We start from the raw sequence: 27,682 nt of genomic DNA on the forward strand, positions 1-27,682 counted from the left end.
TATTTTTACCCTGCCTCACGCGAGGCCCTCCAAAGCGCGAGGACCTGTGCCACCGCCCCAGCTAGCCCCCCCTAAAAGCGGCCCTGGGTGGCTTATACTTATAAGAGGTGGAGAAACTGGATCGGCTGGCCGCCAGGGCTTTCAGTAGAGTGTAGAATTACACGCTTGTTAGTAAATAAATAAATAAATCAAAGTGAAAAGAAGGATTGTGCCCAGCAACTTCTCCAGGAATTCTTATTTCATCTGAAGAGAGGTAGGCCTACCCTTTATCTCTCATCTATTTCAGGTCAATTCATTTATTCATTTAGATTAGGCCTTAACCGCTGGCAACTATTCATTCATTATATTATCAGCCCTAAACGTGTTTAATCAACAACTGGATGCGCCTGGGAGGACTAACATGCTGTCATTGAGGACTATATTATACTGTATATCAATACATATGTATTATAATAATAATAATAATAATAATAATAATAATTCTTCTTCTTCTTCTTCTTCTTCTTCTTATGTATAATATATGTATTATATGTATATCTGTGTGTATAACACTGTGATTGATTGGTGGGTTGGGTTGTGGGTTGGTTGTCGCTCCTGCGTGTGTGAGACAGGGGCGGGGCTCCGGGTGGGCGGGGCTCCGGGGACGCGCTGTCCCACCCAACCACAGCTGAGCTCTATTCTCTCCATAATTACATCCTCTCCGCTTTCATCTCTCTGCTCCCCACCGTTTAACATGTCTGGGTGGGTAGACGGTTGAACATTGTCAACAACTTTGTCCCTTTCCTCCTTGGCTTGCAGGTAGCCTACACAGCAGCAGCAGAGAGAGGAGGATTGCGCCACTCCTCCTCCTCCTCCTCCTCCTCCTCCTCCTCCTCCCACCTCCTCTCCTCCCCTCGCAGCTGATTGACATTCCTCTGCAGATCAAAGATCGCTGCTTTCATTCGCTGTTATGGGAACTCAGAGCTGCGGCAGTTGAGTCGGCGTGCTGCTGCTGGGCAACAAGACCCGAGGCAGAGAGGAGGAGAGGATAATATAATACTATCATGGCCCCGGAGCCCTCGGACTGAAGGATGGGCTCATCGGACTGAAGACATGGGCTCATCGGTCCCGCGTCCATGGCCAGATCAACCAACAGAAGCGCCAGGGAGGATGGAGGAGACCCGAGGGAAGTGTCTCTGGAGGAGGTGCTGAGGTCCTACGAGCAGCCCGTCAACGAGGAGCAGGCCTGGGCCGTGTGCTACCAGTGCTGCAGGGGGCTCAGGGGGCCGGGTGGGGGGGTGTCCCGGGTGGTGAAGGACCCCTCCTCTATCCTCCTGCGGAGAGACGGGACGGTGTCGCTACGGCGGGACCCCTGCAACAACGGTAAGAGATGGGGGGAGAGAGAGAGAGGGAGAGAGAGAGGGAGAGAGAGAGAGAGATGGAGGGAGGGAGCTCTATTATTATCTCATCTTATTTATCTCTGCAACTTCCTGACTGTCCTAGACCCTATAGCTATACCCCCCAACACAATATCAATTCAGCATCCAATTCATATGAAACTATGATCAACTTATCCAGAGCATACGTGTATGAGTGTAATCTAATGTGTCTGTATATTTAGATGTGTCTGTATATTTAGATGGTGTCCTATTGACTGAGAGGCAACCGAGAGTTCATAAATGCGTTTGTCGCACTCCCTCTCCTCTCCCTCTCTCTCTCTCTCTCTCTCCCTCTCTCTCTCCCTCTCCCTCTCCCTCCCCAAACATGGAACGATCATGCCGGTAAATGATTAATTATTCATGGGACAATTTCCCCTGGTATCTGCATACGGGTTAGATTTACTTCAGAAATAGGCGTTTTATCTTTATTTTATAATTATTTCATAAGCTGCTCTGGATGCCAGGAACAGTGTGAGAGGCTCACTGCAGCCCCATAATGAATAACTGACTTATGTTGTTGGAGTCGTTGCCCAGTTTGACATGATAAGATAAAGTGGGAGAGGCAGGTCTATAGTATAGAGATAGTAATGGGTGATCACTGATAAGTAATGTTACAACATGTAGGTAGGTGGACCTGGACCATGCCTAGAATAGGGTTGAGATCACCTTCTTTATCCCTGTGTGATGATTTCTACCTGCTCTGTTTGGGTGCTGTGTGTATTGGAGGGTAGCCTGATGAAAGTGAACCAGAAGCAAAGTATTTATGTCGCCCCCACTGACAACATGACCTGGCCTGCGATGATAAGGAAAGTCACACTCATTACCAGCCTGTCAGTGCTTGAGACATGGTCCAGTGGATGTTATTGTGGTTGGCCTGTGGTCTGTTTACAGAGCTGAGGAGGTCTGGTGTCCTTTGTGTTTTGGTTTCTGCACTTGTTGGGTCATAAACAAAAGACAATAGATTTTAATGAGCACTGCAGAAGACTTTACTGTCTGTTGATTGTCCCCTACGGTTGTGTCATTGCTAATCACCAGATGATGATGCATTATTGATGTGATTTATAAGTGGGACAAATGAGCTAGGTTCCAAATCACAGCATGACAGAAGTTCTCCAGGTCCCAGATCAATGCAGGACAATAAAAATTGATGGATGGACTGGACTTATATAGCGCCTTTTTTGCTGCTCCAAAGCTGCTCCAAAGCGCTTTACAACGGCCTCTCATTCACCCATTCACACACACATTCACACACCAATGGCGGCAAGCTGGCCCGCTCACTGGGAGCAATTTTGGGGTTCAGTGTCTTGCCCAAGGACACTTCGACATGTGGCAAGCCGGGGCTCGAACCGCCGATCTGCCAAACTTGTGATCATTATTGTGATAACAGTATCAGTTGGTTAAAGCACGTAAAGATATTGGTAGCTAGACCTTTAGTAGCCTAGTGTCTCATCACACTGTCATTGTCCTTCTGTCTAGAGCAGATATACATAATTCCCCACCCCAGGCCATTCAAATGAATGCATGCTTGAATAAGTAATGGTACTTGTGTTAGCCCATAGGCTTGTACTACATTCACTGCAGTTTAGAGCAGATTTTGCCCTCTTCATATGCCTCTTGACAGCATGTAGGTTGTTGACACCAGGCCTTTATAGGGAGTTCCTTTCCAGGAAGTAATTACAAAGGAGTGGAAACCTCTTTGAAATAAGTGATGCCTCTCACTCGCAACGTGTTTAACACTAGAACAGCCGTGCCTTTTTACCTACTAAAAGAGCCGCCTCGCCTCGCTTGTAAATTAGCCTGCCTCCTACACAGAAAAACTGTGAAATAGATTTATATTAGCTTATCCTGAAGTGATTTTGAATATGTAAGGATACTGGGTGGTAGAACGCACTTATCTAGGAAATGTAATGAAAGGAGGGTCCTGAAATTTGATCCAGTGCAAAGATATAACACTTGTTTTTTTACTCACAGCCCTCATGGCTGTTCTAATGTTTACCAATCAAACCTTGCCTTGGTAGAGCTTAACAAAACATCCATCTTCCATTTTCTTCAATGTTGCAAACTAGCATAGGCAACAACTCTCTGCAAAATAGTTCTACCCGGTCGAAAAGGACGACGCACATACTACATACTACAGGCATGTAGGGGGACATTCTTCAAATGTAACATCCAATGAAATGCACATTCTGCCATCGCTCCGTCCAGTTCAACCCAAGCCAGATTAGATCATCTAAAATTCTCCAGACCTCAAAGGAGGTGTGAAAACAACTTGATTTGGAGGTATAAGGTTATGGGAGACTATAATATAGTCATATGGCATGCTATGGGTTGTCTTTACTGCTTAATGGAGAATGAAGTTGAATCTGAATACTGATACTGAACACATAGTATATTGTACACTGTTTTGGTTCAATGTACCCCCAATGTATTTATTTTTTTATCAGATATGTTGTATGTACATTGTTAGCTATAGAGACAATGTTACCAAAGTCCCAGTGAGTGTTTTGGGTTATTGGGTGAGGTCACCACCAGGAAGTGGATGTACAGTATATATAGTATACATGCAGATTGCAGAGGCCAGATCTAGATAACGCAGTGTGTGTGTGGACTGAAGTCTTGTTTATTATTGCTCTTTTTCTCTCTCGCTCTCTCTCTCTCTCTCTCTCTCTCTCTCTCTCTTTCTCTCTCTGTCTCTGTCTCTCTCTCTCTCTCTCCGTCTCTGTCTCTGTCTCTCTCTCTCTCTGTCTCTCTCTCTCTCTGTCTCTCTCTCTCTCTCTGTCTCTCTCTGTCTCTCTCTTTCCCTCCCTCCTCTCTGTTCCCTCTACTTCTCTCTCTCTCTCCCTCCTCCCTCCTCCCTGTTCCCTCTGTTGTTCTCTGTCTCCATCTCCCTGTCTCTCTTTCCCTCCCACTCTGTGTCTTTAAAGTTGCCTATTTCCATGGCAACAGATGGCAAGGTCTATCTTCAAAGCGTCGGGGTGTAATTATTATAGTGACACCAAATAAAAGGCAGATGAAATGTGAACAACAGTGTGTTGTAGTCGACACATCAGAGATAGAGGCCCCCCTGTCTTCTCTGGCCAATATTCTGTGGGAAAAACCCAGTTGCTTGTTATCCGACCCTGTTCGACCATGAATCAAACCTGTCTGACTGGTCCAGAAAGGCTCAATTATCCTCCTGTTTCTATGGGGGGTTGAATAGAGACACATCCTCACCCCCCTGAGAGAGAGAACGCTACTGTACAACTGACAACTGCTGTACCGTGTCAAGCTGTCTCTTTGTCCACCTTACAGCTTTATTCAGTAGACAGGATGTGTGTTGTGACGTTAGAATTATAAGGTTCTATCTCCATTTTTGTCAAAATTTAGTTTTTTACATAATCTGATCCATTAGGTGTTTATTAATGCCTGTGTGGTGTTATTTTTTAAAATGTTGACATTTTTGAGTTAGTAATTCATAAAATACAAAGGTTCCATCTCACAAGACATAATGGAATGTAAAAACTTTGACGCTCAATATCTCTGAACTGCCCTAAGCGGAGATAGAACCTTATCATTCTAAGCTCACGGCTGTGTATCTGGGCCTGTAGCCTGGTTCTGGCTAGCTCCTAGCTCCTAGCTCCTAGCTCCTAGCTCCTAGCTCCTAGGCCTCAGTCTCTCCCCCTCTCAGGTTCCTCTGCAGCAGTGCTGATCCAGGAGTTTCCTGGCCTCCCGGGTGTGGTTACCTTACCGACATCTGAGCCCAGCTCTCTCTCTCTGGACACACACACAATGCACTCCCTCACTCACACACACACACACACACACACACACAATGCACTCACACACACACACACACACACACACACACACACACACACACACACACAATGCACTCACACACACACACGCACACACACACACACACACACACACACACACACACACACACACACACACACACACACACACAGAGAGAGAGCTGAGCCATTGCAGGCCTGCTGAGTTGTGACTGCTGGCCTCTGAGCTGTATGGATATAAAATGACCCTGAGATGAAAACCAACACCAGCTTAATGAAAGCACCAGGGGGGTTAGCAGATAGCAGCTAGTTTAGCAGTGTTGTTTGTTACAATGTATCAATGTCTTATCCTGTTTAAATCTCCAACTAACGGCAAAAGTCTAATATTGATGTAATGTGAACTTCCTAACCAAATGGATACGTAATAAAATTAAATATATATATATTTGTATCTGTTCTAAAAGTAGTAAAAGAGGAAAGGATAAGATAAAGTCTAGACTTGCTGAAAAGGTTATTACAACAAGAAAACATTTTCTTCCTACAAATATTAGGCCTATACTCTACATGTGTTTCGGAATGTCTTTACCACCTCAAGGAAAGTGTTATCCAATTACTATTATCACATCTTTCGGAACGGTGGACTAGTGGCAATAAAGAGTATGTGAATCCTTTGGCATCACCTGGGTTCCTGCATTAGCTGGTCATAAAATGTGATCTGAAAGCTCAGCCTTATTCTTAAGATGTGTGGTGTAACCGGCTCACTAGAGGTCATTCCACAGCATCTCTATTGGGTTAAGGTCTGGGCTCTAACTGGGTCACTCCAAAAAGCGGATGATTTTCTTTTTTTTTAAGCCATTCTGTTCTAGATTCACATCAATGTTTAGGGTCATTGTCCTGCTGCATCACCCAATTTTGGGGCGGCTGTGTCTCAGGAGGTAGAGGCTGTGTCTCAGGAGGTAGAGGCTGTGTCTCAGGAGGTAGAGGCTGTGTCTCAGGAGGTAGAGGCTGTGTCTCAGGAGGTAGAGGCTGTGTCTCAGGAGGTAGAGGCTGTGTCTCAGGAGGTAGAGGCTGTGTCTCAGGAGGTAGAGGCTGTGTCTCAGGAGGTAGAGGCTGTGTCTCAGGAGGTAGAGGCTGTGTCTCAGGAGGTAGAGGCTGCGTCTCAGGAGGTAGAGGCTGCGTCTCAGGAGGTAGAGGCTGCGTCTCAGGAGGTAGAGGCTGTGTCTCAGGAGGTAGAGGCTGTGTCTCAGGAGGTAGAGGCTGCGTCTCAGGAGGTAGAGGCTGTGTCTCAGGAGGTAGAGGCTGTGTCTCAGGAGGTAGAGGCTGTGTCTCAGGAGGTAGAGGTTGTGTCTCATGAGTCGCCGTCTAATGATCACAAGGTTGGCAGATCAGCGGTTCAAGCCCCGGCTGGCCACATGTCAAAGTGTCCTTGGGCAAGACACTGAACGCCAAAATTGCTTCCAGTGAGCGTGCCAGCGTGTGATGACCATCAAATGCTAATTTTCTGTAAACCTGTATTTTAAACCAATGATAAACAACGTTAACTTATAATAATGTTGGATCATGCCAATCAAATGACAGCCGTAAATCAAAGTGGTATGATAATTTTACCATATTCTACTGTGCAATGTTTGATTTTAACATTGTCCCACAGTTATTTATGTTCCATCGTCTCTCTGTGGTTGGCAAGAGACATGAATCATCATCCTTAGTTTGCCCAGGGAGCAGCTTTTATGATGAGGTGTAACTGTCACCACCTCCTTTAGTAGATCGGTATATCCTGTGTGAAAGATGTGTGAGAGAGATAGCAGAGCTAAATAATAGTGTTGGGTATGAAACAGTTTGTTCCTGTGGTGAAGCAGCTATACAGTATGCCTTCTCTGGGGGCGGCTGTGTCTCAGGAGGTAGAGTCGCCGTCTAATGATCACACGGTTGGCAGATCGGCGGTTCGAGCCCCGGCTGGCCACATGTCGAAATGTCCTTGGGCAAGACACTGAACCCCAAAATTGCTCCCAGTGAGCGGGCCGGCGCCTTGCATGGCAGCTTGCCGCCACTGGTGTGTGAATGTGTGTGTGAATGGGTGAATGAGAGGCCGTTGTAAAGCGCTTTGGAGCAGCAAAAAAGGCGCTATATACTGTAAGTGTAGTCCATTTACCATTCTCTCTCTTCTGTGTAGATGGTGACACCGGCGGTCCTCCACTCCCAGCCACCGCAGAGCGCCAGGTCAGTTTGTGCACCACTTAAACCTACACCATACAGCCCACTCACACCTTAACCTAGCTACAGCCCTATCCTAACCCTAGCCTTTATAAATAACCATGCCCATTCCTAGTTAGCAATACAGTTGTTTTATTCGATCCTATTTGATCCCATTCTCCCCCTGATTCTTACCCTCTCCCCCTACCTTTCCCATGTGTCCCCAGCACTACCTTCATTAGACCCCTATACTTTCTTTATTTTTGTTTCTTTTTATTATTACTACTCGATCTTTTCAGTTTGTAAAGCGTCTTTGAGTGTCTAGAAAAGCGCTATATAAGTCTAATGTATTATTATTATTGTTATTGTTATTATTATTATTATTATTATGATTGTTATTATTATTATTATTATCATCCTGTGTTATGGTGTCTCCCCAGGTGGTCCAGTCTCTGGGCGTGGCCATCTACCAGGCGCTGGACTGGGGATTGGACGACAGCGAGGAGCGGGAGCTGACCCCTCAGCTGGAGAGTCTCATCGAGCGCATGGCGGGGGGCGACCACGCCCAGGAGGCCGACAGCACCGGGGGCAACGGAACCATGGACGAGGGCTACAGCGGTCAGGAGGAGGAGGAAGAGGAGGAGGAGGAGAAGGAGGAGGAGGAGGAGGAGGAGGAGGGGGAGGCCATGAGGCCCGTGTGTACGTTACGCCAGGCCATGTCCCTCTGCGCCTCGCGGCTGTCCAACCCCGCCCTGGCGCCAGAACACTACCAGGCCGTCTGCCACGCCCTGTTTGTGGAGACTCTGGAGCTGCAGACCTTCCTGACTAAGATACAAGACGCCAAGAAGGTGCGTGTGGGTGACCCGGATATGTTACTATATATATATAAGTTATGGTACATGTTGGAATACGGTACATGTGGGAAAACTAGGGTTAGGGTTAGGTGCTAGGGTTAGGGTTAGGGTTAGGGTTAGGGTTTGGGTTAGGGTTAGGATTAAGGTTAGGGTTAGGGTTAGACATGCCAGCATGTACCAAGTCGACGTAGCACCTAACCCTAACCCTAGTTTTCCCACATGTACCGTAACATATATATATCAGACGGTTGTGTAGAGACTCATATTTATAGAACTGTACTTGGTCATGAGGTCACTATTCTTGGGAACCAATCATATTATACAAATCTGTGATTACACAAGTTATGGGCCCTCCTGTCCATAGTCAGAATTATTCACTGCGCCACAGATCTTGGCCCATCCCTTACAGGAAGGAAATGGGCCTTCCTTGAGTGATAGATTCGCCAAACTGTAGAGAGACTTACATTTCTCAGTATAAGTTTATATAAAACTGATACAACAATTGATTAAACTTAAACTGTATTTCATTGATTGTCTTTATTATGTCATGTAAAACAACATGTTTACAAAACAACAAACCAGTAAGACTTGTGAGAGATTACAGAGCACTTATTGGTGAAAACCGAGAACACTTAAGTTGACTTTAACTTTCAACTTATGTCTGGGGCGGCTGTGTCTCAGGAGGTAGAGCTGCCGTCTAATGATCACAAGGTTGGCAGATCGGCGGTTCGAGCCCCGGCTGGCCACATGTCGAAGTGTCTTTGGGCAAGACACTGAACCCCAAATTGCTCCCAGTGAGCGGGCCAGGCGCCTTGCATGGTAGCTTGCCGCCATTGGTGTGTGAATGTGTGTGTGAATGGGTGAATGAAAGGCCGTTGTAAAGCGCTTTGGAGCAGCAAAAAAGGCGCTATATAAGTGTAGTCCATTTACCATATGTTCTGACTTCCTCTATAGATGCTGAAGAAGATTAAGACAGAAGATCCTCAGGAAGATCAGTCGACGACTGAGCTGGACGCTCTGAAACACACCGACTGGGTGAGAGGCGTTCCAAAATGAACTGCATTACCTTGAAGGTCTCCTCTACACTGAAGGAATACTACTACTACTAATAATAATAATAATATCTTGGATTTATATAGCGCCTTTCTCAGACCCAAGGACGCTTAACAGATTCCATAGACAGACAGTCAGACAGACAGAACAGAAAAACAAAGCAAAGAAACAAAGACAGCGAGAGTGACAAACTAGACTAGAGGCCAAAGGCCTTAGAGAACAGGTGGGTTTTGAGGGCTGATTTAAAGGTGTCCAGGGTAGGTAGGGGTGTTGAAGGTACTGTATGTGATTGAGCCAGAAGAGGGGTGTGTGTGTGTGTGTGTGTGTGTGTGTGTGTGTGTGTGTGTGTGTGTGTGTGTGTGAGTGTGAGTGTGAGTGTGAGTGTGAGTGTGAGTGTGAGTGTGAGTGTGAGTGTGCTGGTGGAACAAGCTTCCCAGTGCTCTCAGGACTGCAGAGTCACTCCCTGTCTTCCGCCGTAGACTGAAGACGTCCATCTCTCCCAGGCGACACCTTAACTGTCCCTCCTGAGGCGTCTACCTCCCCTCTACCCCCTGTACAGTTTCTATACTATTAAAACAACAAAAACAACAATATTCCTTCTTCTAGCACTACAACTGCCAATGACCCCTGGCCTGAGATGAGATGATTCACTTACTTAGTCAAATGTGTTTGTTGTAAGTCGCTTTGGATAAAGGCGTAAAAAATGCAAAATCTCAAAAATGGAATTTGTGTGTGTGTCTGTGTGTCTGTGTGTCTGTGTGTGTATGTGTGTGCGTGTGTGCGTGTGTGCGTGTGTGCGCGCGTGCATGTGCGTGCGCGTGCGTATGCGTGTGCGTGTGTGTGCGCGCGTGCGTGTGTGTGTGTGTGTGCGTGCGTGTGCGTGTGCGTGTGTGCGTGCGTGTGTGTGTGCGTGTGTGTCCAGGCCCGTCTCTGGGTGGCTCTGATGAAGGAGCTGAGGCAGGGCGTGAAGCTGAAGAAGGTCCAGGAGCAGCCCTTCAACCCGCTGCCCACAGAGTTCAGCCTCACGCCCTTCGAGATGCTCATGCAGGACATCCGCCTACGCAAGTTCCAGCTACGCAAAGTCATGGTGAGCCCAGAGACCAACTCAGAACAGGTTATTCTCTGGTCAGCACATCTCATATGACACACTCTCCCTTAATAGTGCAGTATTTATTGGACCTGAGCCTCTATTCCCTGAGGAAATGAATGTCAGGTGAGACACACATTGTTTAGTAAGTAAGTAAGTAAAGCTTTATTTATACAGCACCTTTCATACAAGAAATGCAGCTCAGTGCTTTTTAATAAGAACATAAAGTGAATATAAAAACATATATAAAAACATATACAAGCATAGAATGAATATGAAAGCAGGGGAAAACAGTAAAAAGAAAAGGTAAAGATAAAATACAATAAAAATTAATTTAAAAAAGGGAAACAATGTACAACCTCTGCCTTAACGCTTAGTATCCATCTTATCTCTGAGTCTCTGTGTACGTTCTCAGTCTCTGTGTACGTTCTCAGTCTCTGTCTACGTTCTCAGTTTAATGGCTCTGCTTGGCTTATACAGTAAAAGCTATGCCTCTATCGGTGATCAGCGTGTGTTGTTCTTGCATACCCTGCTGTGCAGAAATGCTTACATATCATCCCCCCCCACCCCGTCCCTCTCTCCTGGTCAGGTGGACGGCGACATCCCGTCGCAAGTGAAGAGAAACGCCCACGAGCTGATCCTGGACTTCATCAGGTCTCGGCCTCCGCTCAAACCAGTGAGTCAGTGGAGTTAGCTGTTAGCTGTTAGCCGTTAGCCATTAGCCATGTAGCTCTCTATATACACATCCCTGTTACAATAGTATTCATGTGCTTTGGTAAAACTAAGTAAGTAAGTAAAGCTTTATGTATACAGCACCTTTCATACAAGAAATGCAGCTCAAAGTGCTTCACAACAGGAATAAGAACATAAAGTGAATATAATAAAAACATATACAAGCATAGAATGAATATAAAAGCAGGGGAAAACAGTAAAAAGAAAAGGTAAAGATAAAATACAATAAAGATACATTTAAAAAAGGGAAACAATGTACAACCTCAAAGTGTTTTGGAGTTATCGTAAATATTAAACCACCGTATTAGTATCGATAGGGAATTTGGGAATCTATTCTACCTCATGTGTTACCTCTCCCTCCCCCCCTGTCAGGTGTCTGAGCGCAGCCTGCCCCCGCCCCCCCAGATGCAGCAGTCGCTGCATGAGCGCCTCCTGGCTGGGATCAAACAGGAGCGCAAGCTGAGGCCCGTGGACCCGCCCGGATCCAACAGATGTAGGGAAACCCCTCACACTGGGTTCACACTGGGTTCACACTGGGTTCACACTGGGTTCACACTGGGTTCACACTGGGTTCACACTGGGTTCACACTGGGTTCACACTGGTTCACTGTGGAGAGCTGTGTCACTGTTAGGGCTTTCACACCGGCAAAGAACCGTGCCGGTTCGCGTTCGCGTTCGGAAACCTCTGAACCTTGGTGCTGTCTGGCGAACGAGCCCGCGTTCATACCAGTGTAACCTGAACCATCCGCGTCATCAACGCTGGGTGATGAAGGGGCGGGATAAACAAAACAATTCACAACTAGATGGCAGCTACTTCACTGGAAAAGAGGATGATATCTTCCACTACTACAGTATCTGAAATAAACACAATTTTCTGTGAAACAAAACAAAAGACACTTTCTATATGCGTTCTTTTACTAATCAGCTGCTCCATTACTGGAATAGAAATGGCTTACGAAATTCGCGTTCGCGCATGTCCGCGCGCGTGTGCGTGTGTGTGTTTGCTGAGCATGTGAGGAAGATAGAGAGAATAATGACACTTTTGATATTGTTTTTGATCACTAATGATTAGATTTAGATTAGATTACATTTTGTCTACTTCCTCCTTGCTGGTCTCTGCAGCCTAGAATAGGACACACCCACTGACGACGTGACTGTTCTACGTTTTGGTTCGCGCTTGAGAACCACTATTTTTTGGTGCCCGCTGCGAACCAACTTTTCAGGTTCCGAACCAATTGAGCTTCGGTCTGAACGCGCCGGCCGGTTCCAGACTTGGTTTGCGAACGCGAACCAGCACGGTTCTTTGCAGGTGTGAAAGCCCTATGTGTGGACTGTAGGGGTGCAGCATGTAGTGTATCGACCAGGGTTCCTGCGCTGGTCTTAAAAAGCCTTGAAGTCTAAAATCCAGCAATCCAATTTACAAGGCCTAAAAAGGCCCACATTTCAGTTATTCGGTCTAAAAATGAGGTGCTAGGGCTTAAAAATTAGATCCTGCAAGAAAATCAGTCTGACCACATCTATTTACACGGAAATAAATCAAGCTGGAACCAGAACAATTGCAATTCGCTTCCTTTTTTGTCTGTATGGCAGTGAAATCCCTAATTTCATCACCTCGAGGATGACAAAAAGCTATCATATGGTGTCGCGACAGGTCTAACATTATACTCAAAGAGGTCTATAAAAGGTCTAAAAAGGTCTTAAATTTGATGTGTTGAAACTTGTAGGAACCCTGATTGACCCATTGAGTACCACTTAAAAAATCTGTGTTGTATGGAAGCAATGTACCATGACAGGAAGAGGGTTGTGGACTCATTTACCACTGGTACAGGGTTGTGGCACGAGGCGAAGCCGAGTAGGAAAACCCTGTACAGTGGTAAATGAGTCCACAACCCCCTCCACAACCCCCGCCCTCCAATGGTCAATTGCTTTTCTACAACAGCCGCCACATAATATAAAAAATAAATACACAGTTGTAACATCAAATTAATGTATTTACAATCATTAATCTTTTCAGAATACATATATCCTTCCACCACAGAATATAGTCCCATAAACAAGATCAACCATTGCATTGTAGGTCAGCACAGGTGTTCTTAATCAGATTGATTGGGAGGCGCAGTGATACTGGAAATGCGGTCTGAACTGTGGGTTGTTGGGATGTTTACCACTGTTGCTAGCCAATCAGAATCCAGTATCCAAACATTCTGTTGTAGAAGGTAACTTTGTTATCTGTATGTTTTCTCCTCTTCAAGACTTGACAGTCTTCTTGGCCTCTTGACTCCATCTATGTGGGGATGTTTGTGAGACGTTCATGCTGGTGTCGTGTGTTAAGCGTCTTCTAACTGTGTTTCTGTGCTCAGTGTCGTGTGTTGGTTCTCACCCCCCCCCAGCGTTCGGCTCTCTGCCCTGTCTGGCGCACACCTGCCCATGTGACTTCAAATCTACTTCCTGCATCGACCTGTCCATGTCCGAGGCGGGGTCCCGCCAGCCCGCCCGTCCGCGGGTTCTACTCAAAGCCCCGACGCTGCAAGAGATGGAGGAGATGAACATCTTTGAGGTGAGGAGGGGCGAGTGTCTGACCCAGAGATATGGAGAAGCATAATGTGTGCCAGATCAAGGGGCGGCTGTGTCTCAGGAGGTAGAGCCGCCGTCTGATGATCGCAAGGTTGGCAGATCGGCGGTTCGAGCCCCGGCTGGCCACATGTCGAAGTGTCCTTGGGCAAGACACTGAACCCCAAATTGCTCCCAGTGAGCGGGCCTGCGCCTTGCATGGCAGCTTACCGCCATTGGTGTGTGAATGTGAATGTGTGTGTTCAGCTCTCCCTCTAGTTAGCTGAATGGTGAATTTTCTGCTTGCTCCGGCAGTACGGGTGAAATGATGAGATCTGACACAATTCGGTTTGATTTCCTTCTTCCTCTAATAAACAGATTGTAAAACTGAACACAATACATTGATATTAGTACATGTAAATAAACAACAGTGAACAAACTAACAGAAAAGATTTAACAAACTACACAATCATACAGAACTCAACTTACCAACTCCCATCTCTCTATACAACTGATCTCCCTTCTCCCCTGTCTCTCAGATCACACTCATTAAGCCCGCCCCCATTTCTATCTAACCAATCACTCCACTCATGCATACTTTTAACCAATCACCAACAACAAATAACATAACCCCCAAATGAACCCTCCCATGGATTAGCCAAACACCTCCCACTTGGTCCATTGGTCCTTTATAACTAAATGGACCACAACTTTCCCTCTCTTCAATACAGTCATTTTTACTGCTCCTCCACGGGAAGCAGCACGACCACCCGCCTGACGTCTCGGTCGAGCGTTGGGAAGAGATCGCGGCCTTCGCTCCTTCTTCGTCCTGAAGCCCCCACTCCTAGAGCAGGCTGGCTTAGGCAAACCCTCACTCTTACGTCCCGAACCAGCCCCTTTCCGTCTGGCCTCGCTTCCACAACCCGCCCCAGGCGGAATTGCCCCCTTAGGGCATTTTGGTCAGCCAACCAGACCACGTCTCCCACGGCCACATTTCGGGCTTCTCTGTGCCACTTGGTGCGGATGAGAAGTCCGGGCCCAGCTAGTTGACTCCACTGTCGCCAAAACCGTCCCACTTCTTCCTGGACGCCGAGGCTAACTCCGCTTCTTGTCTCCCTCAGGCGAGTAGCCTCCCACTTTGCGTCTTCTGGAGCCCTCCTGCAAAACAACCACTGCCTAACAGCTCGCCGGACCCACCCAACTACCCGAATGAGCCTGCCTACTTCACTGAAGCGTTCTGGCTCAATCAGGTCCATGAGAGCAGCGCCCCAAAGCCTCTCCCTCTCATGCTCGAGGTCCCTGGAACTCCCAACAGGTGTGGATGTCCCCTTTGCATTTGCTTCCTCCTCAATGGCGCATTTCGGGTCCAGCCCCTTCCTCGCCTGAGCGCGTGTTACAGTTGCAGTGAACGCTTTCCGTTGCAGCATGCTCACGCTGTCTCGAGCACTTACAGCCACTCCCCTGGATGTTTCCTCGCTCAGCTGATCAGCCAGCACCAACACCTCTGACTCTGGCTCCACATTGGCCCTCGTTTCTGCAGGCTGGCCCTCTTTGCTCCTCCCACTTTGACCCGACTGGATCCGTGGTTCCGGAGCGAAACCTCCAGCGTTGAGCGTCCTCTCGATTCCCTCCGTGATGCTCCTCAGCTCTCTCCTGTCGCCATGAGACGCTAGAATGTCGTCTACATAGGTGTCCTCCTCAAGTGCTCTCCGCTCTTCTTTTAGGTGGGCGACCTCTGGCAGCCTTGCCGTCTTCCTCATGGCCAGCTGGGCGATGCATCCGGCTGGCTTGTCCCCGATGTTGACGCGGGTAATTGCGTAGGTTTTGATCTTCTTTTCCTCTGCGAGAGTCATCTCTTTCCCGCCCGGCTGACAATTTCCGCAGCGACACCCTCCACACTTTGGCTCGCACGCGGCGCTGATGCTATCCCAGCTCCACCACTCGAGGACCTCTTTGCTGCTTGCAGCTGTTCTCCCGGTCTTTTCATGACCTTGCGGCTTCTGGTCTCCATCCTCTTCTTTTGCGCTGGGCGTCTTGCAGGGGATCTCCTCAAATCTTACTGCCTCCGTTCTCAGAGAACGCGCAAAGTGCGTCTGGGAGTTGTGTGCGGATCTTTCCCAACTTTCAAACAGGTCTGGGTGCGTTCCTCCCACGGTCTTCCCCAGAGGCCCGTCCCACAGCACCAAGTCTCCCGTCCCTCTTCTCCACCGTGGAGCGAGTCGTCCCTCTCGGTGGCTGATCAAGAGCTCGATTTCCTTAGGTCGGACCAGCTCTTCCTTCTCGACCCCAGGGAAGAACTTACAGAGTCGCTCTGGACTGATGACCTTGTCTGCACGAGCGATTGTGTCGAGCCCGTAGCATACCATCTCGTGGGGACTCCATCTGTTGTTGCTCCACGCCCTGACCTTTAGCAGGTATTTGTTAGTCTTGACCCTGACCTTCATTCCACCGACCCCCTGCACGGTCAGTGTTACTTGCCTCCGCTCCAGTTGGAGACGATCGGCGGCCCGGTTGGTGATATAATTTGTGTCGGAGGCGAGGTCTATGAGGGTTCCCAGGGCATTTCCTGCTTCTGTTTTGACTATCAATGTCATCATTAGTACTGGATGTTCCTCTGGCCCATTCTCCGCGAAGAGACCCCCGCCTTCTGCGCCCGTGCTCAGCGTCATCGAAGCCTTACTGGTGAATGCGTTCGCCCTCCTTTCCTGTTCAGGGTTGAGTCCCAAAGAATCCAGGAATTCTCGTTGCTTGTCAGCGAACCCTGGCCCTGTCTTCTTTCCCTCACTCCACTCGGGACACAGAAGGTAGTGATGACTTGCCCTTCCTTCATCCCGCTTGCACACTCTGCACAGGTACCGGTTACTACACTCCCCGTCGGCGCCGTGCATGCCCAAACATTTCTGACAGGCTTTGCTTTGCCTTACTATGGCTCGTTTCTCTGCCAGACTGACACTCTTGAACTTTTGGCAGAAGAATATTTTGCCACCGTGCTGATCGCTTCCACAGATGTCACACTCTTCTCTTCTTTCCGAGTTCCTGCCCGTGACTCTGGTTTCACCTCGATGTTCCTCCTCTTCTTCATCTACCGGTGAGTCTCTCTCCGTGGCCCTCGTGAATGCCTTCTTCTCCCATCTGACTGGCCTCTCCGGTGTTCCCCCAGAGGTCTCTGTGGAGCCTCGGATTCGAGCTATCCCCTCGAGGATTACTTCCTGCCTTTTCAGAAACAGAAGAAGAGCATCGAACCGCTTGTCTGGGGCGACTTGGTTTTCGGGTTCGGTTACAAAGGTAATCCAGCCTTCCTGCACGCGATCTGGCAGTTTGCCCTCGATGGCCTTAAGTACAAGTGGGTTCTTCATAGCGCCCACTTCTCCTAAGTCTGTCAGGTCCATGAGGGCTCTTTCCACTGCCTGAATAAGGTCGATCGCTTTCCTCGGCTGGTTTCCTTTTACCGCTGGTATTCTTTCCAATTCCTCAATAATTTGCAGCGCGATGGTTGCCTTGTCTCCAAACCGATTCTCCAAGGCTTTGAATACGTCTTCCGCTGAGCGGTAGCTCGAGAGTTTGAGCTCCTCGAAAACCTTTCGGTCTATGCTCTCGAGGAGGTGGAGTTTCTTCACCTCTGGCGACCCCGATGGGTCTCCCTGCCGCTGCAGGCTTTCCCAATCTTTCCGCCAGCGATGAAAATCTCTCATACACCCGCTGAACACGGGCAGCCTTGTTGGAGGGAGTTTGATCTTGGCTCTAGTGCGGTTGCCTCCATATGTGGCGCTCTCCAGCCCTGCCTCCCGGGCTTGTTCCCATGCTTCCCGCTGAGCCTCCAGTAGTTTGGCGCGCTCTTGAGCGGCTATTTCTGCTGCCTTCAACTCAATCACGGCCGCCTTCTGCCTTGCCTCAGCGATCTCTTCTTCGGCCCCCAATTTCACCTTCGCTGTCTCCTTCTCAAACTCGGCCACGCTATCAGCTGACTTCAGTCTTGCCTCAGCGGCTTTCCTTTCCAGCTTGGCAATGGCTTCTTTATTTTCTCTATTTGTCGCTCGATCTTTGGCCTCTTCTTCGGCGAGAACGTCGGCCCTTTTCCTCTCATCTTCGGCGAGAGCGTCGGCCCTTTTCCTCTCATCTTCGGCGAGAGCGTCGGCCCTTTTCTTCTCATCTTCGGCGAGAGCGTCGGCCCTTTCTCTACTTGTCGCTCGATCTTTGGCCTCTTCTTCGGCGAGAACGTCGGCCCTTTTCTTCTCACCTTCGGCGAGAACGTCGGCCCTTTTCCTCTCATCTTCGGCGAGAGCGTCGGCCCTTTTCCTCTCATCTTCGGCGAGAGCGTCGGCCCTTTCTCTATTCGTCGCTCGATCTTTGGCCTCTTCTTCGGCGAGAACGTCGGCCATTTTGCCAGTATTCTCCTTCTCAACTCTTCCAAATTCAGTCACAAACGTTTCCCAAAGTTCATCCCTTTTGTCCTCCAGCTCCTCTAGTGACTTTCTCGTGTTGCACGCCTCAACTACAGGGATCCACTCCCCCCAGCTTGATAGCAGACTTCGCGCTTTGATGATGAGGCTCTCTGTGAGTGTGCTTCGTTCTTTACAAACGTCGTGGGTTGCCTCTTCTAGACTGATCCTCTTCGCGCCTTCGTGACTCCTTTCTGCTCGTCTAATTGTGGATGAAAGTTCGACCCCCGCGAACCTTGTCCACATGTTGGCCTTTAAAACGTGACCGACCTGTTCAACCTTCTGAGCTCTCTCCCCAGCGGCCTTGGTGATGTCTTGAAGAAGCTGACTGTTACCTGTCTCAGGTTCCTGACTTGCTTTGGCCTGCAAACCTTCCTCATAATTGTCGTCTGCAGAGTTTAGGTCTTTCGCGTTTGATAGGAGCGCTATCCACTCGCGTTTCATGTCATCTTCGCCCATCAATGCCACTGACCTGATGATGTGGCGGTATCCTCTCTCAAAAGTGACTGCCAACTTTTCCCTTTCGGTCCTTAGTGCCTCCATTCTGCCTGTGACTCAGAAATAACTTGTGTGTACCTGTTTCGTCTTTCTATCTTATATCTTCAGCCCTCTCTGACTCCCTGAGCTGATTTGCGCTGGTCCCTGCACTTCCTTAACTAGTCTTCGGCAGCGGAACCAGGTTCACCGTGGGGTCATCCCAGGGATACTGCTAAAAATAAAATAATAAAGTGGGAGAGGATTTTCCTCCCCCCGACGACTTAATACCCAGGTACACACAAACCTATTTTAATGCAAACAGTCAATAGAGTCACAGAGAAGAGTGCTGGGTGTGGGTAGCTCTCTGGGTAGCTGCTATTAGCTCGCAATTCCTTTCTTGGTGGGTCTTGTAGGTTAGCCTAGCTGGCTGTGGATTCTTGCAGTTGGGTTAACCAGTTGAAGCTAGCCGTGGATTGTTTCACTCCTTGCCTGCCTAGCTAGCTGTAGCTTTGAGTGCTATAAGCTCTACCGCGTGCCTGTGCGCTATTGCGACAACAGGGCTAACGCTAGCTTAGTTGGCTAATGCTCCGCTAGCTAGCAAGTGGCTAGCTAGCTACAGTTGCGGGCGCCACGGCTCCGTTGCCGGCCTAGTTAGCTGTAGCTTTGAGTGCTATAAGCTCTACCGCGTGCCTGCTGCGCTATTGCGACAACAAGGCTAACGCTAGCTTAGTTTGCTAATGCTACGCTGGCTAGCAAGTGGCTAGTTAGCTACGGTCGCGGGCGCCACGGCTCCGTTGCCGGCCTAGTTAGCTGTAGCTTTGAGTGCTATAAGCTCTACCGCGTGCCTGCTGCGCTATTGCGACAACAGGGCTAACGCTAGCTTAGTTTGCTAATGCTACGCTGGCTAGCAAGTGGCTAGTTAGCTACAGTTGCGGGCGCCGCGGCTCCGTTGCCAGCTGGCGGCTGCGTCACTAACCTGACCAGGCTTTAGCTTGCTCTTATCTCCGGTGAATGGATCCTTGTCCTCCCGGAGCTTCTGTTGCGTCCAACCGGGCTTGTATTCCTTAGCTAACTGACGGTCCGTCCTCCTGCGGTCGTCAGCGGGTGTTTTACAATTGTTCAGCTCTCCCTCTAGTTAGCTGAATGGTGAATTTTCTGCTTGCTCCGGCAGTACGGGTGAAATGATGAGATCTGACACAATTCGGTTTGATTTCCTTCTTCCTCTAATAAACAGATTGTAAAACTGAACACAATACATTGATATTAGTACATGTAAATAAACAACAGTGAACAAACTAACAGAAAAGATTTAACAAACTACACAATCATACAGAACTCAACTTACCAACTCCCATCTCTCTATACAACTGATCTCCCTTCTCCCCTGTCTCTCAGATCACACTCATTAAGCCCGCCCCCATTTCTATCTAACCAATCACTCCACTCATGCATACTTTTAACCAATCACCAACAACAAATAACATAACCCCCAAATGAACCCTCCCATGGATTAGCCAAACAGTGTGTGTGAATGGGTGAATGAGAGGCCGTTGTAAAGCAGCAAAAAAGGCGCTATATAAGTGCAGTCCAGTTACCATAGTAACCCCCCCACCCCCCCACCCTGTCCCCCCCCCAGGACGAGGACTCTCCAGACAGCGTGGAGCTGCGCCGTGTAGAGAGCTCTTCTCCCACGCCCATCAAGAGAGACCGCTCTTTCTCCGAGCACGACCTGGCCGACCTCCGGGGAGCGCTGCTGCCCTCGCTGTCTGACTCCGCCCAGCTGGGGGGGGGGGCCGTGCTGCGGGGGGGGGAGAGGCCGCGCGCACGCACGCTGACGGGGGCCGGGGTGCCCCCCACGCACCGAGGTCAGCGCCCGCTCATTCATACTCGCACTGTGTGTGTGTGTGGGGGGTGTGTGCATGTATGTGTGTGTGTGTGTGTGTGTGTGTGTGTGACAGTGTGTGTGTGTGTGCGTGCGTGCGTGTGTGTGTGTGTGTGTGTGTGTGTGTGTGTGTGCGTGCGTGCGTGAGAGAGAGACAGTGTGTGTGTGTGAGCGTGTGTGTGTGTGTGTGTGAGAGAGAGAGACTGTGTGTGTGTGTGTGTGTGTGTGTGAGAGAGAGAGACAGTGTGTGTGTGTGAGAGAGACTGTGTGTGTTTGTGTGTGGGAGAGAGAGACAGTGTGTGTGTGTGTGTGTGCGAGTGCGTGTGTGCGAGTGAGTGTGTGCGTGTGCGTGACTGCGTGTGTGTATATGTATATCTGTGTGTGATCAGCTCTTGGCCAGCAGGGGGAGACACTGAGCATCCAGATTATTCTTTCACTCTTCTCATATACATCCATGGTTTATTCTGGTGTTTCTTAGTTAATGATAAAAGCCACATAGAGAACCGTTAACCTTTAATCACACATGATGACGTGTGTCGGTCTTCTGTGTAAACTGCTTACAATGATGTGTTGAATGCTGCTGGTGTTGTCATGGTGAGGGATACTAACCAGTTTATGGTGATGTACTGATAAACAGGGTTCCCACGGGTCCTTGAAATCCTTGAAAGTTTGTGAATTTGATAAAAAGAAATCAAGGTCTTAAAAGTTTTTCAAAATAGACATGGGTCATTGAAAGTGCTTGAATTCCCCTCTCCCTCTCTCTCTCTCTCTCTAAAAAAATAATATATATATTCCAAAATGTTTTACTTAGCTCGTCAACTAGTTCTGTCTCAAACTATGCCGTGTTGGGTCCTTGAATTTGAGGGAATTGAGTCTTGAAAGTCCTTGAAAGGTGCTTGAATTTGATGTTTCAGAAGGTGTGGGAACCCTGGACAGAGGCTAACTCAGTGAGATGTTAGGAAGACAACATCTAATGGGTCGCAGGATCCTTGTTTTCCCTTTCATGCTTGTCTGCCTCTTATTCTGAGGGATAAGGGAGATATGTTGCCCCTCGCTGCTGTAGTAGACAACAAAAACAAGAGTGGTTGTAGTTGTAGTTCGCTGTTTCAGCCACTAGGGGTCCGTTGTAGTTCACTGTTTCAGCCACTAGGGGTCCGTTGTAGTTCACTGTTCCAGCCACTAGGGGTCCGTTGTAGTTCACTGTTCCAGCCACTAGGGGTCCGTTGTAGTTCACTGTTCCAGCCACTAGGGGGTGTCAAAGCTTGTTTACCACAGAACTTACAACAGTAATGCCATGGGCAGCAGCTGGTCTGAACTCTGGATGTGTTGTTGTTGTTAACTGGGAGTAGAACTGATTAAAAACCCAGTTTCTTGTCCTCACAGACCTCCTCCCTGCTGGCTACCTACGTAGTTTCCTCTGACCCAAATACAGTTCCTCTGTTGGAAGTCAAAGAAACAAAACTCTTCCAAACATGTGATTCTCTCTCCTCTCTCTCTCCTCTCTCTCCATTATCCCTCCTTCTACTCTCTCTCCTCTCTCTCTCCATCACCCTCCCCTCCTTCTACTCTTTTTCTCCTTTCTCTCTCCATCATCCCCCCCACCTTCTCCTCTGTCTCTCCATCACCCCCCCTCCTCCCCCTACTCTCTCTCCTCACTCTCCATCCCCCCTCCCTCTTTCTCCTCTCTCTCCTCTGTCTCTCCATCACCCCACCCTCCTTCTACTCTCTCTCCTCTGCCTCCCCTTCTCTCCCCCCTCCTCCCCCCCGTCCCTCCCCCAGCCTCCCTCCCAGTCCCAGGCTGGGCGCCCCCCCGCTCCCCTGCCCGCTGTTCCCTCAGCTCAGTGGAGGAGACCACGGAGGGGACAGACACGGCCTCCAGCTCTCAGACCGGCAGTAAGAACCAGAGGATGGTGAGAGAACAGACATCATCTTTTTGGGAGCACTTAGGTCGTGTTCTCACATGAAAGTCCGAATCAGGACCCGGAGCAAGTGGATGAGTTTGCAACATTGTTGCATAAATTATTTATCTGATTTGCGTTCTCACAGCCCTTCATGTAAACGAAGTAACATACGCAATCGAAGCAACAGACGTGGTAGTTGATTGGTCAGAAAAATAGAAAATTGCCCGTTCGTCCCGCTCTTATCCAGATCAACACGCATGCGCTGTTGTTTTCCTATGGACAGCCTCGATGTGTCGTTTCTAACCGGAGCGAAACCACCCTTTTCAAGCGGAGCATGCGTCAGTTGTTTGCTCCGGGAGCGACTTCGAATGCGCATTCTCACAGCTCCAAATGACGCAGAGCAAAGCAAATTTTATCCTAAACTCCGATTCCAAGTGAAGCAAATGTTCTAGTGAGAACACACCCTTTATTTTACAGTACAGAAATGACTTGATGAATGATTTTTTGGTATTTTTTAAATGTCACAGTACAATGTAAACCGCACGATTATAGCCACCCCACACAGATCACCTCTCCTCATTGCTGGCCCCTCTAAGGTCCCTCTACCTGACCTCCCCCCCTATACTCCCTCCTCTCCCTCTATACTTCTCTCTGTGTACAGGAGGAGTTCAGTCACCCGGTGGAGAGTCTTGCCTTAACAGTGGATGAGGTCATCAACGTGCGCCGCGTGCTGGTGAAGGCAGAGATGGAGAAGTACCTGCAGAGCAAAGAGCTGTACAACAACCTGAGGAGAGGCAAGGTACAGGCAGGGGTGGTCACATGATGTGATAATGATCTGTGTGTGTGTGTGTGTTACATCTGGGTTACAGATGTAAACTTTTAGTTTTCATATTTGGCAGCCTGGGCCATGTTCATAAGTTTGTTGTTAGAGGCCTTCAAATGGCTTCTAAGAGAAGGGCCAAACAGATAGCAAAGTACTGCTCAGTATCCGCTGTTATTGGTAGCCGCTCAATATGGAGAAGGCGGTGCTTCCTGTACCCATGAGCTGGATACTGTCTGTTTTACAGTACTGATACTGTATCTGTCATTCCACTGTAATAATCATTTAGTGTGAATAACATACTTTAGATATTGTACATGTATGTGGACATAAATAAAGCATTTAAAATGTGTGTGTGCACGCACACGTGTGTTTCTCCCAGGTTTGCTGTTGCTGCAGAACTAAGTTCCCCCTCTTCTCCTGGCCGTCCACCTGCCTGCTCTGTAAAAGGTGAGAGAGACACACTACAGTCTGTACAGGTATGTACAGGTACCTACTACAGTAGTATGTGCTTCATGACCAGGTAGAGGAGGGCTAGGAGAAATAACAACATAGTTCCTGTGCTGCATGATATGTACCTTTGGATTAATGTAGGCAGGGTTCGAGTTATAAGCTGAGCTTTGTGGGGGTCTCCAAAATAACAGTGCGAAATGTTCTCATGCACGTGCGCGAATCATGCCCACACAGCGTTGGGACTTTTTTATTTTATTTTTATTAGCCATAGGCTACTCATTTCACCACATCAACAGCACCACATGAAACAACAGCTATAAGCGATAGTCACGGGTATCTCGGCCAATAATTTTGATGTTTTTGCTATACAGTCCATTCACTTTCCCTGTTAGCACGACACATTGTCCACATCTCCATTTCCAGTTACATCGCACCTGCCATAAATAATCATGTTCATGTATGCTCGTCCATGAACAAGCAACAAACAACCTTCCTAGCAATACGCGACATGCTTTATCGGTTATTTTAGATAATGCACATATTCGTTGCCTAGCAACCTAGATGCTCTATTTACAGTTTGCATTGGCTGCGTTCATAAAATCGCTTTGGAATCTGATCAGCTCTCATGGAATGCCTCTTGTCCAATCAAATGACTTGGTCCCTTTATGACGTTGACCCAGTGTGCGCTCCGGCGTTCTCAGAGCAAATTTACGAACGCACTTTACATTGTGGCAGTTGATGCACCAGTGTTTTCGTTTGAAAACGTGGGATAGATTTGTCCGTAAGTATCAGTATTTACATGTTACAATAAGGTTAATGTAGCTAAAATATACATTCTAATTGTTGAGTTTATATTTGTTGGTTTGATGTTGTTAGCCTCTTGTTGTTAGCCTCATCATCATCTTATCTCATCCAAGCTTATGTTATTATTATGTCGCCCTGAACGAACTAGCTAGCTGTCTCCTTATACATACTGGAGGGGAGTTCTGCTACTTTCTTCGGAAGCACTTGCTTTTGTTTGAGCTCTGCTATTTCAACAGTTTCAACGTTAGGTGTCATAACAGGTGCAGCTGAATTCAAGTTTGGTTTCTTGGATGAAAACCCGAAACTTTCCAGGCTTGTCGACTCGGTCGGCAGCAGTGGCCTTTTTGGGGGCGGCATGATAGCTAGCTACTGAATGTTTTCTTCTCAATAATCGTGTTTTCACGTTCGCAAGCTCTCAACGATCATATTCTGCTGTTGCACAATATTCTACTGCGCCCCATAGTGTCTTGGTGGTAAAGTGCAGGCAGTCAAAGGCCTACTGTCATTCACAGGAGATTAATGCTGGTGCGCGTAGTTCTTTTGGAAAACGTGTTTATTTTAGAATATTTATCATATAAATAAATATAAATAATACTCATTACATTGACATTTATTTATGATAAAATAATGGTTGTGGTAATGTATTATTAGCGACCCCTACAGATGTATGATTTTACTGCTTTCATGGGAGCTCAGACCTTCCTTATGGGAGCTCAGCTCCCATTGGCTCCCACATAACTCGAACCCTGAATGTAGGTCAAGAAAACACAGTTTACAGTGTGACACAACAATACCCCCACCCCCCCCTCCCCTCCCCCCCCTCCCCTCCTGGACCATGTGTTACTCATGAGCGCCCCTAGAGGTCATTCTAATGCAGTTCTGTCTCCCCCAGGTCTGTCTGTGGGACGTGCAGTGCAAAGGTACCGCCTTCTCTCTCTCTGTCAGTGTGGAAATGCTTCTTCATGTTTCTGAGTCATCGTATGTGTTCAGTGCTAATGTGGCTAATGTGGCCTGTCTGCTTTAGGAAATTAATATGCCAATATGAACAAAAATAACATTTCAAAATATGGTGGTATAACTTTTGAAAAACATATTTGAGGCTAACATAATTCTGTGGTGGGTGATATCTCTATGCTTTTAAATTAATTCTGTCAATTATTATTTTGATCTGTGCCTCAGTCACCAGACCATGTGGATGTGTGGGTCTGTGCTATGTAGGTTTGAGGTCCTAGGCTGTGTGTGTTTGTTTGTGATTCTGATGTGTGAGATGTGTGGTTCTTCCGTGCTGTTGTGTGGTTCTGTGTTTGTGTTGGATGATGGGTCTGAGTTTGATTTTGTCTTCTACTGTCTGTGGTTTGATGTGATGTGTGTACGCTGCTATTCTGAGCTTCTTGTGTCTGTGGTGTGCCGTTCTGTGCTGTGTGTTTATATGTATGTGTGTGTTTCTGTTTCTGTTTCTGTTCAGTGTGGGTTTGGAGTTGGGTGGTGAGCTTGTAGTTTCTAGATGTTTTGATTTATGGCTCTGTCTATACCAGTGGTTCTCAAACCTCTCCTCGGGGACCACCAGCCGCTCCACATATTGTATCTGTTCCACCACCAGCACACCTGATTCAACTAATCAAGTGCAAAGCAATTATGGTTTGTACTTGATTAGTTGAATCAGGTGTGCTGGTGGTGGAACAGATCAAATATGTGGAACGGCTGGGGGTCCCCGAGGAGAGGCTTGAGAACCACTGATCTATACCATGAGGGACTGTGGTTCTGTGTGGTTCTGTCTGGTTCTGTGTGGTTCTGTGTGGTTCCAGATATCTGGGTTTGATGTTTTTGTCGTCGTTGGAGTTCTATCCTAGTGTGCAGCTCTGTCTTCTCTCATTGTTCCTAATCACATCACGTCTCCCATTTCCTCTCTACTCCTGCTGCTGTAATAGAATCTGTCTCACTTATTTGACATATTGAACACACCCCTCCTCACCCCTGCTCATCCTCACCCCCGCTGTTCTCCGTCTGCCGCAGATGAAGATCCCGTCTAAGAAGATGGCCCATATACCAGTCTACACTGTGGGCTTCCACAGCAGCCCGAAGAGTCATGGCCGCAAGAGTGAAGTCTACAAGTAAGTCTGTATATAAATGGTAAATGGACTGCACTTATAGTGCCTTTTTTGCTGCTCCAAAGCGCTTTACAACGGCCTCTCATTCACACATTCACACACACATTCACACACCAATGGCGGCAAGCTGCCATGCAAGGCGCCGGCCCGCTCACTGGGAGCAATTTTGGGGTTCAGTGTCTTGCCCAAGGACACTTCGACATGTGGCCAGCCGGGGCTCGAACCGCTGATCTGCCAACCTTGTGATCATTAGACGGCGGCTCTACCTCCTGAGACACAGCCGCCCCCAGATATACTATAAGTAAGTCTGTATATACAGTGTGGTCTACAAGTAAGTCTGTCAGGGTTCCCGCACTGGTCTTAAAAAGCCTTAAAGTCTAAAAAAAAGCATTCCAAAATGTAAGGCCTAAAAAGGCCCCGAATGTTAGTTATTCCGTCTATAAATGAGGTGCTAGTTCTTAAAAATGAGATCCTGCAAGGAAATCAGTCCGACCACATCTATTTACGCGGAAATTAATCAAGCTGGAACCCCAAAAATGCCAATTCTCTTCCCTTTTTGTCTGTATGGCAGTGAAATCCCTAATTTCATCACCTTGAGGATGACAAAAAGCTACCATATGGTGGCGCAAGACACTGAACCCCAAATTGCTCCCAAGTGAGCGGGCCGGCGCCTTGCATGGCAGCTTGCCGCCATTGGTGTGTGAATGTGTGTGTGAATGGGTGAATGAGAGGCCGTTGTAAAGGCCGCTTTGGATAAAGGCGCTATGTAAGTGCAGTCCATTTACCGTTTACCATTCTCCCCAGGTCTCTGCGCAGCCTCTCCCGGCGCTCCGTGGAGGAGGAGTTCCCCCACCTGTACGCCCACGGCTGCAGCCTGCGGGACGTCTGCGCCGACTGCACCAAGTTCGTGGCCGACGTCATCTCCTCCAGTCGCCGCAGCCTGGACATCCTCAACAACACGCCCAAGAGGGAGAGCGCCACGCCCCGCCCCCACAGCCTGGACATCCTCAACAACACGCCCAAGAGGGCGGGCGCCACGCCCCGCCCCCACAGCCCCCAGCCACACCCTCAGCCCCGCCCCCTGCCCTACGCTTCATCGCCGCAGCCGCCCTCTGTTCGGAGGAAGAACAAGTAA

At 48.2% G+C, this 27,682-nt stretch overlaps 1 protein-coding gene across 1 annotated transcript; it reads left to right on the forward strand.

Moving 5' to 3' along the window:
• Positions 1 to 1,115: 1,115 nt before the first annotated feature.
• spire2 (spire-type actin nucleation factor 2) lies at positions 1,116 to 27,682 on the forward strand (the record flags this gene model as incomplete). Its single annotated transcript, XM_080544793.1, has 15 exons — positions 1,116 to 1,362; positions 7,368 to 7,414; positions 7,828 to 8,235; positions 9,196 to 9,276; positions 10,217 to 10,381; positions 10,971 to 11,057; positions 11,486 to 11,606; positions 13,504 to 13,670; positions 20,216 to 20,444; positions 22,241 to 22,371; positions 23,024 to 23,161; positions 23,565 to 23,632; positions 25,332 to 25,359; positions 26,453 to 26,550; positions 27,352 to 27,682. 15 exons carry the CDS (start codon positions 1,116 to 1,118, stop codon positions 27,680 to 27,682), a joined length of 2,346 nt encoding a protein of 781 aa, XP_080400919.1.

Source organism: Nansenia antarctica (genome assembly GCF_963989245.1).
Source record: "Nansenia antarctica genome assembly, chromosome: 14".
Lineage (NCBI taxonomy): Eukaryota > Metazoa > Chordata > Actinopteri > Argentiniformes > Microstomatidae > Nansenia > Nansenia antarctica.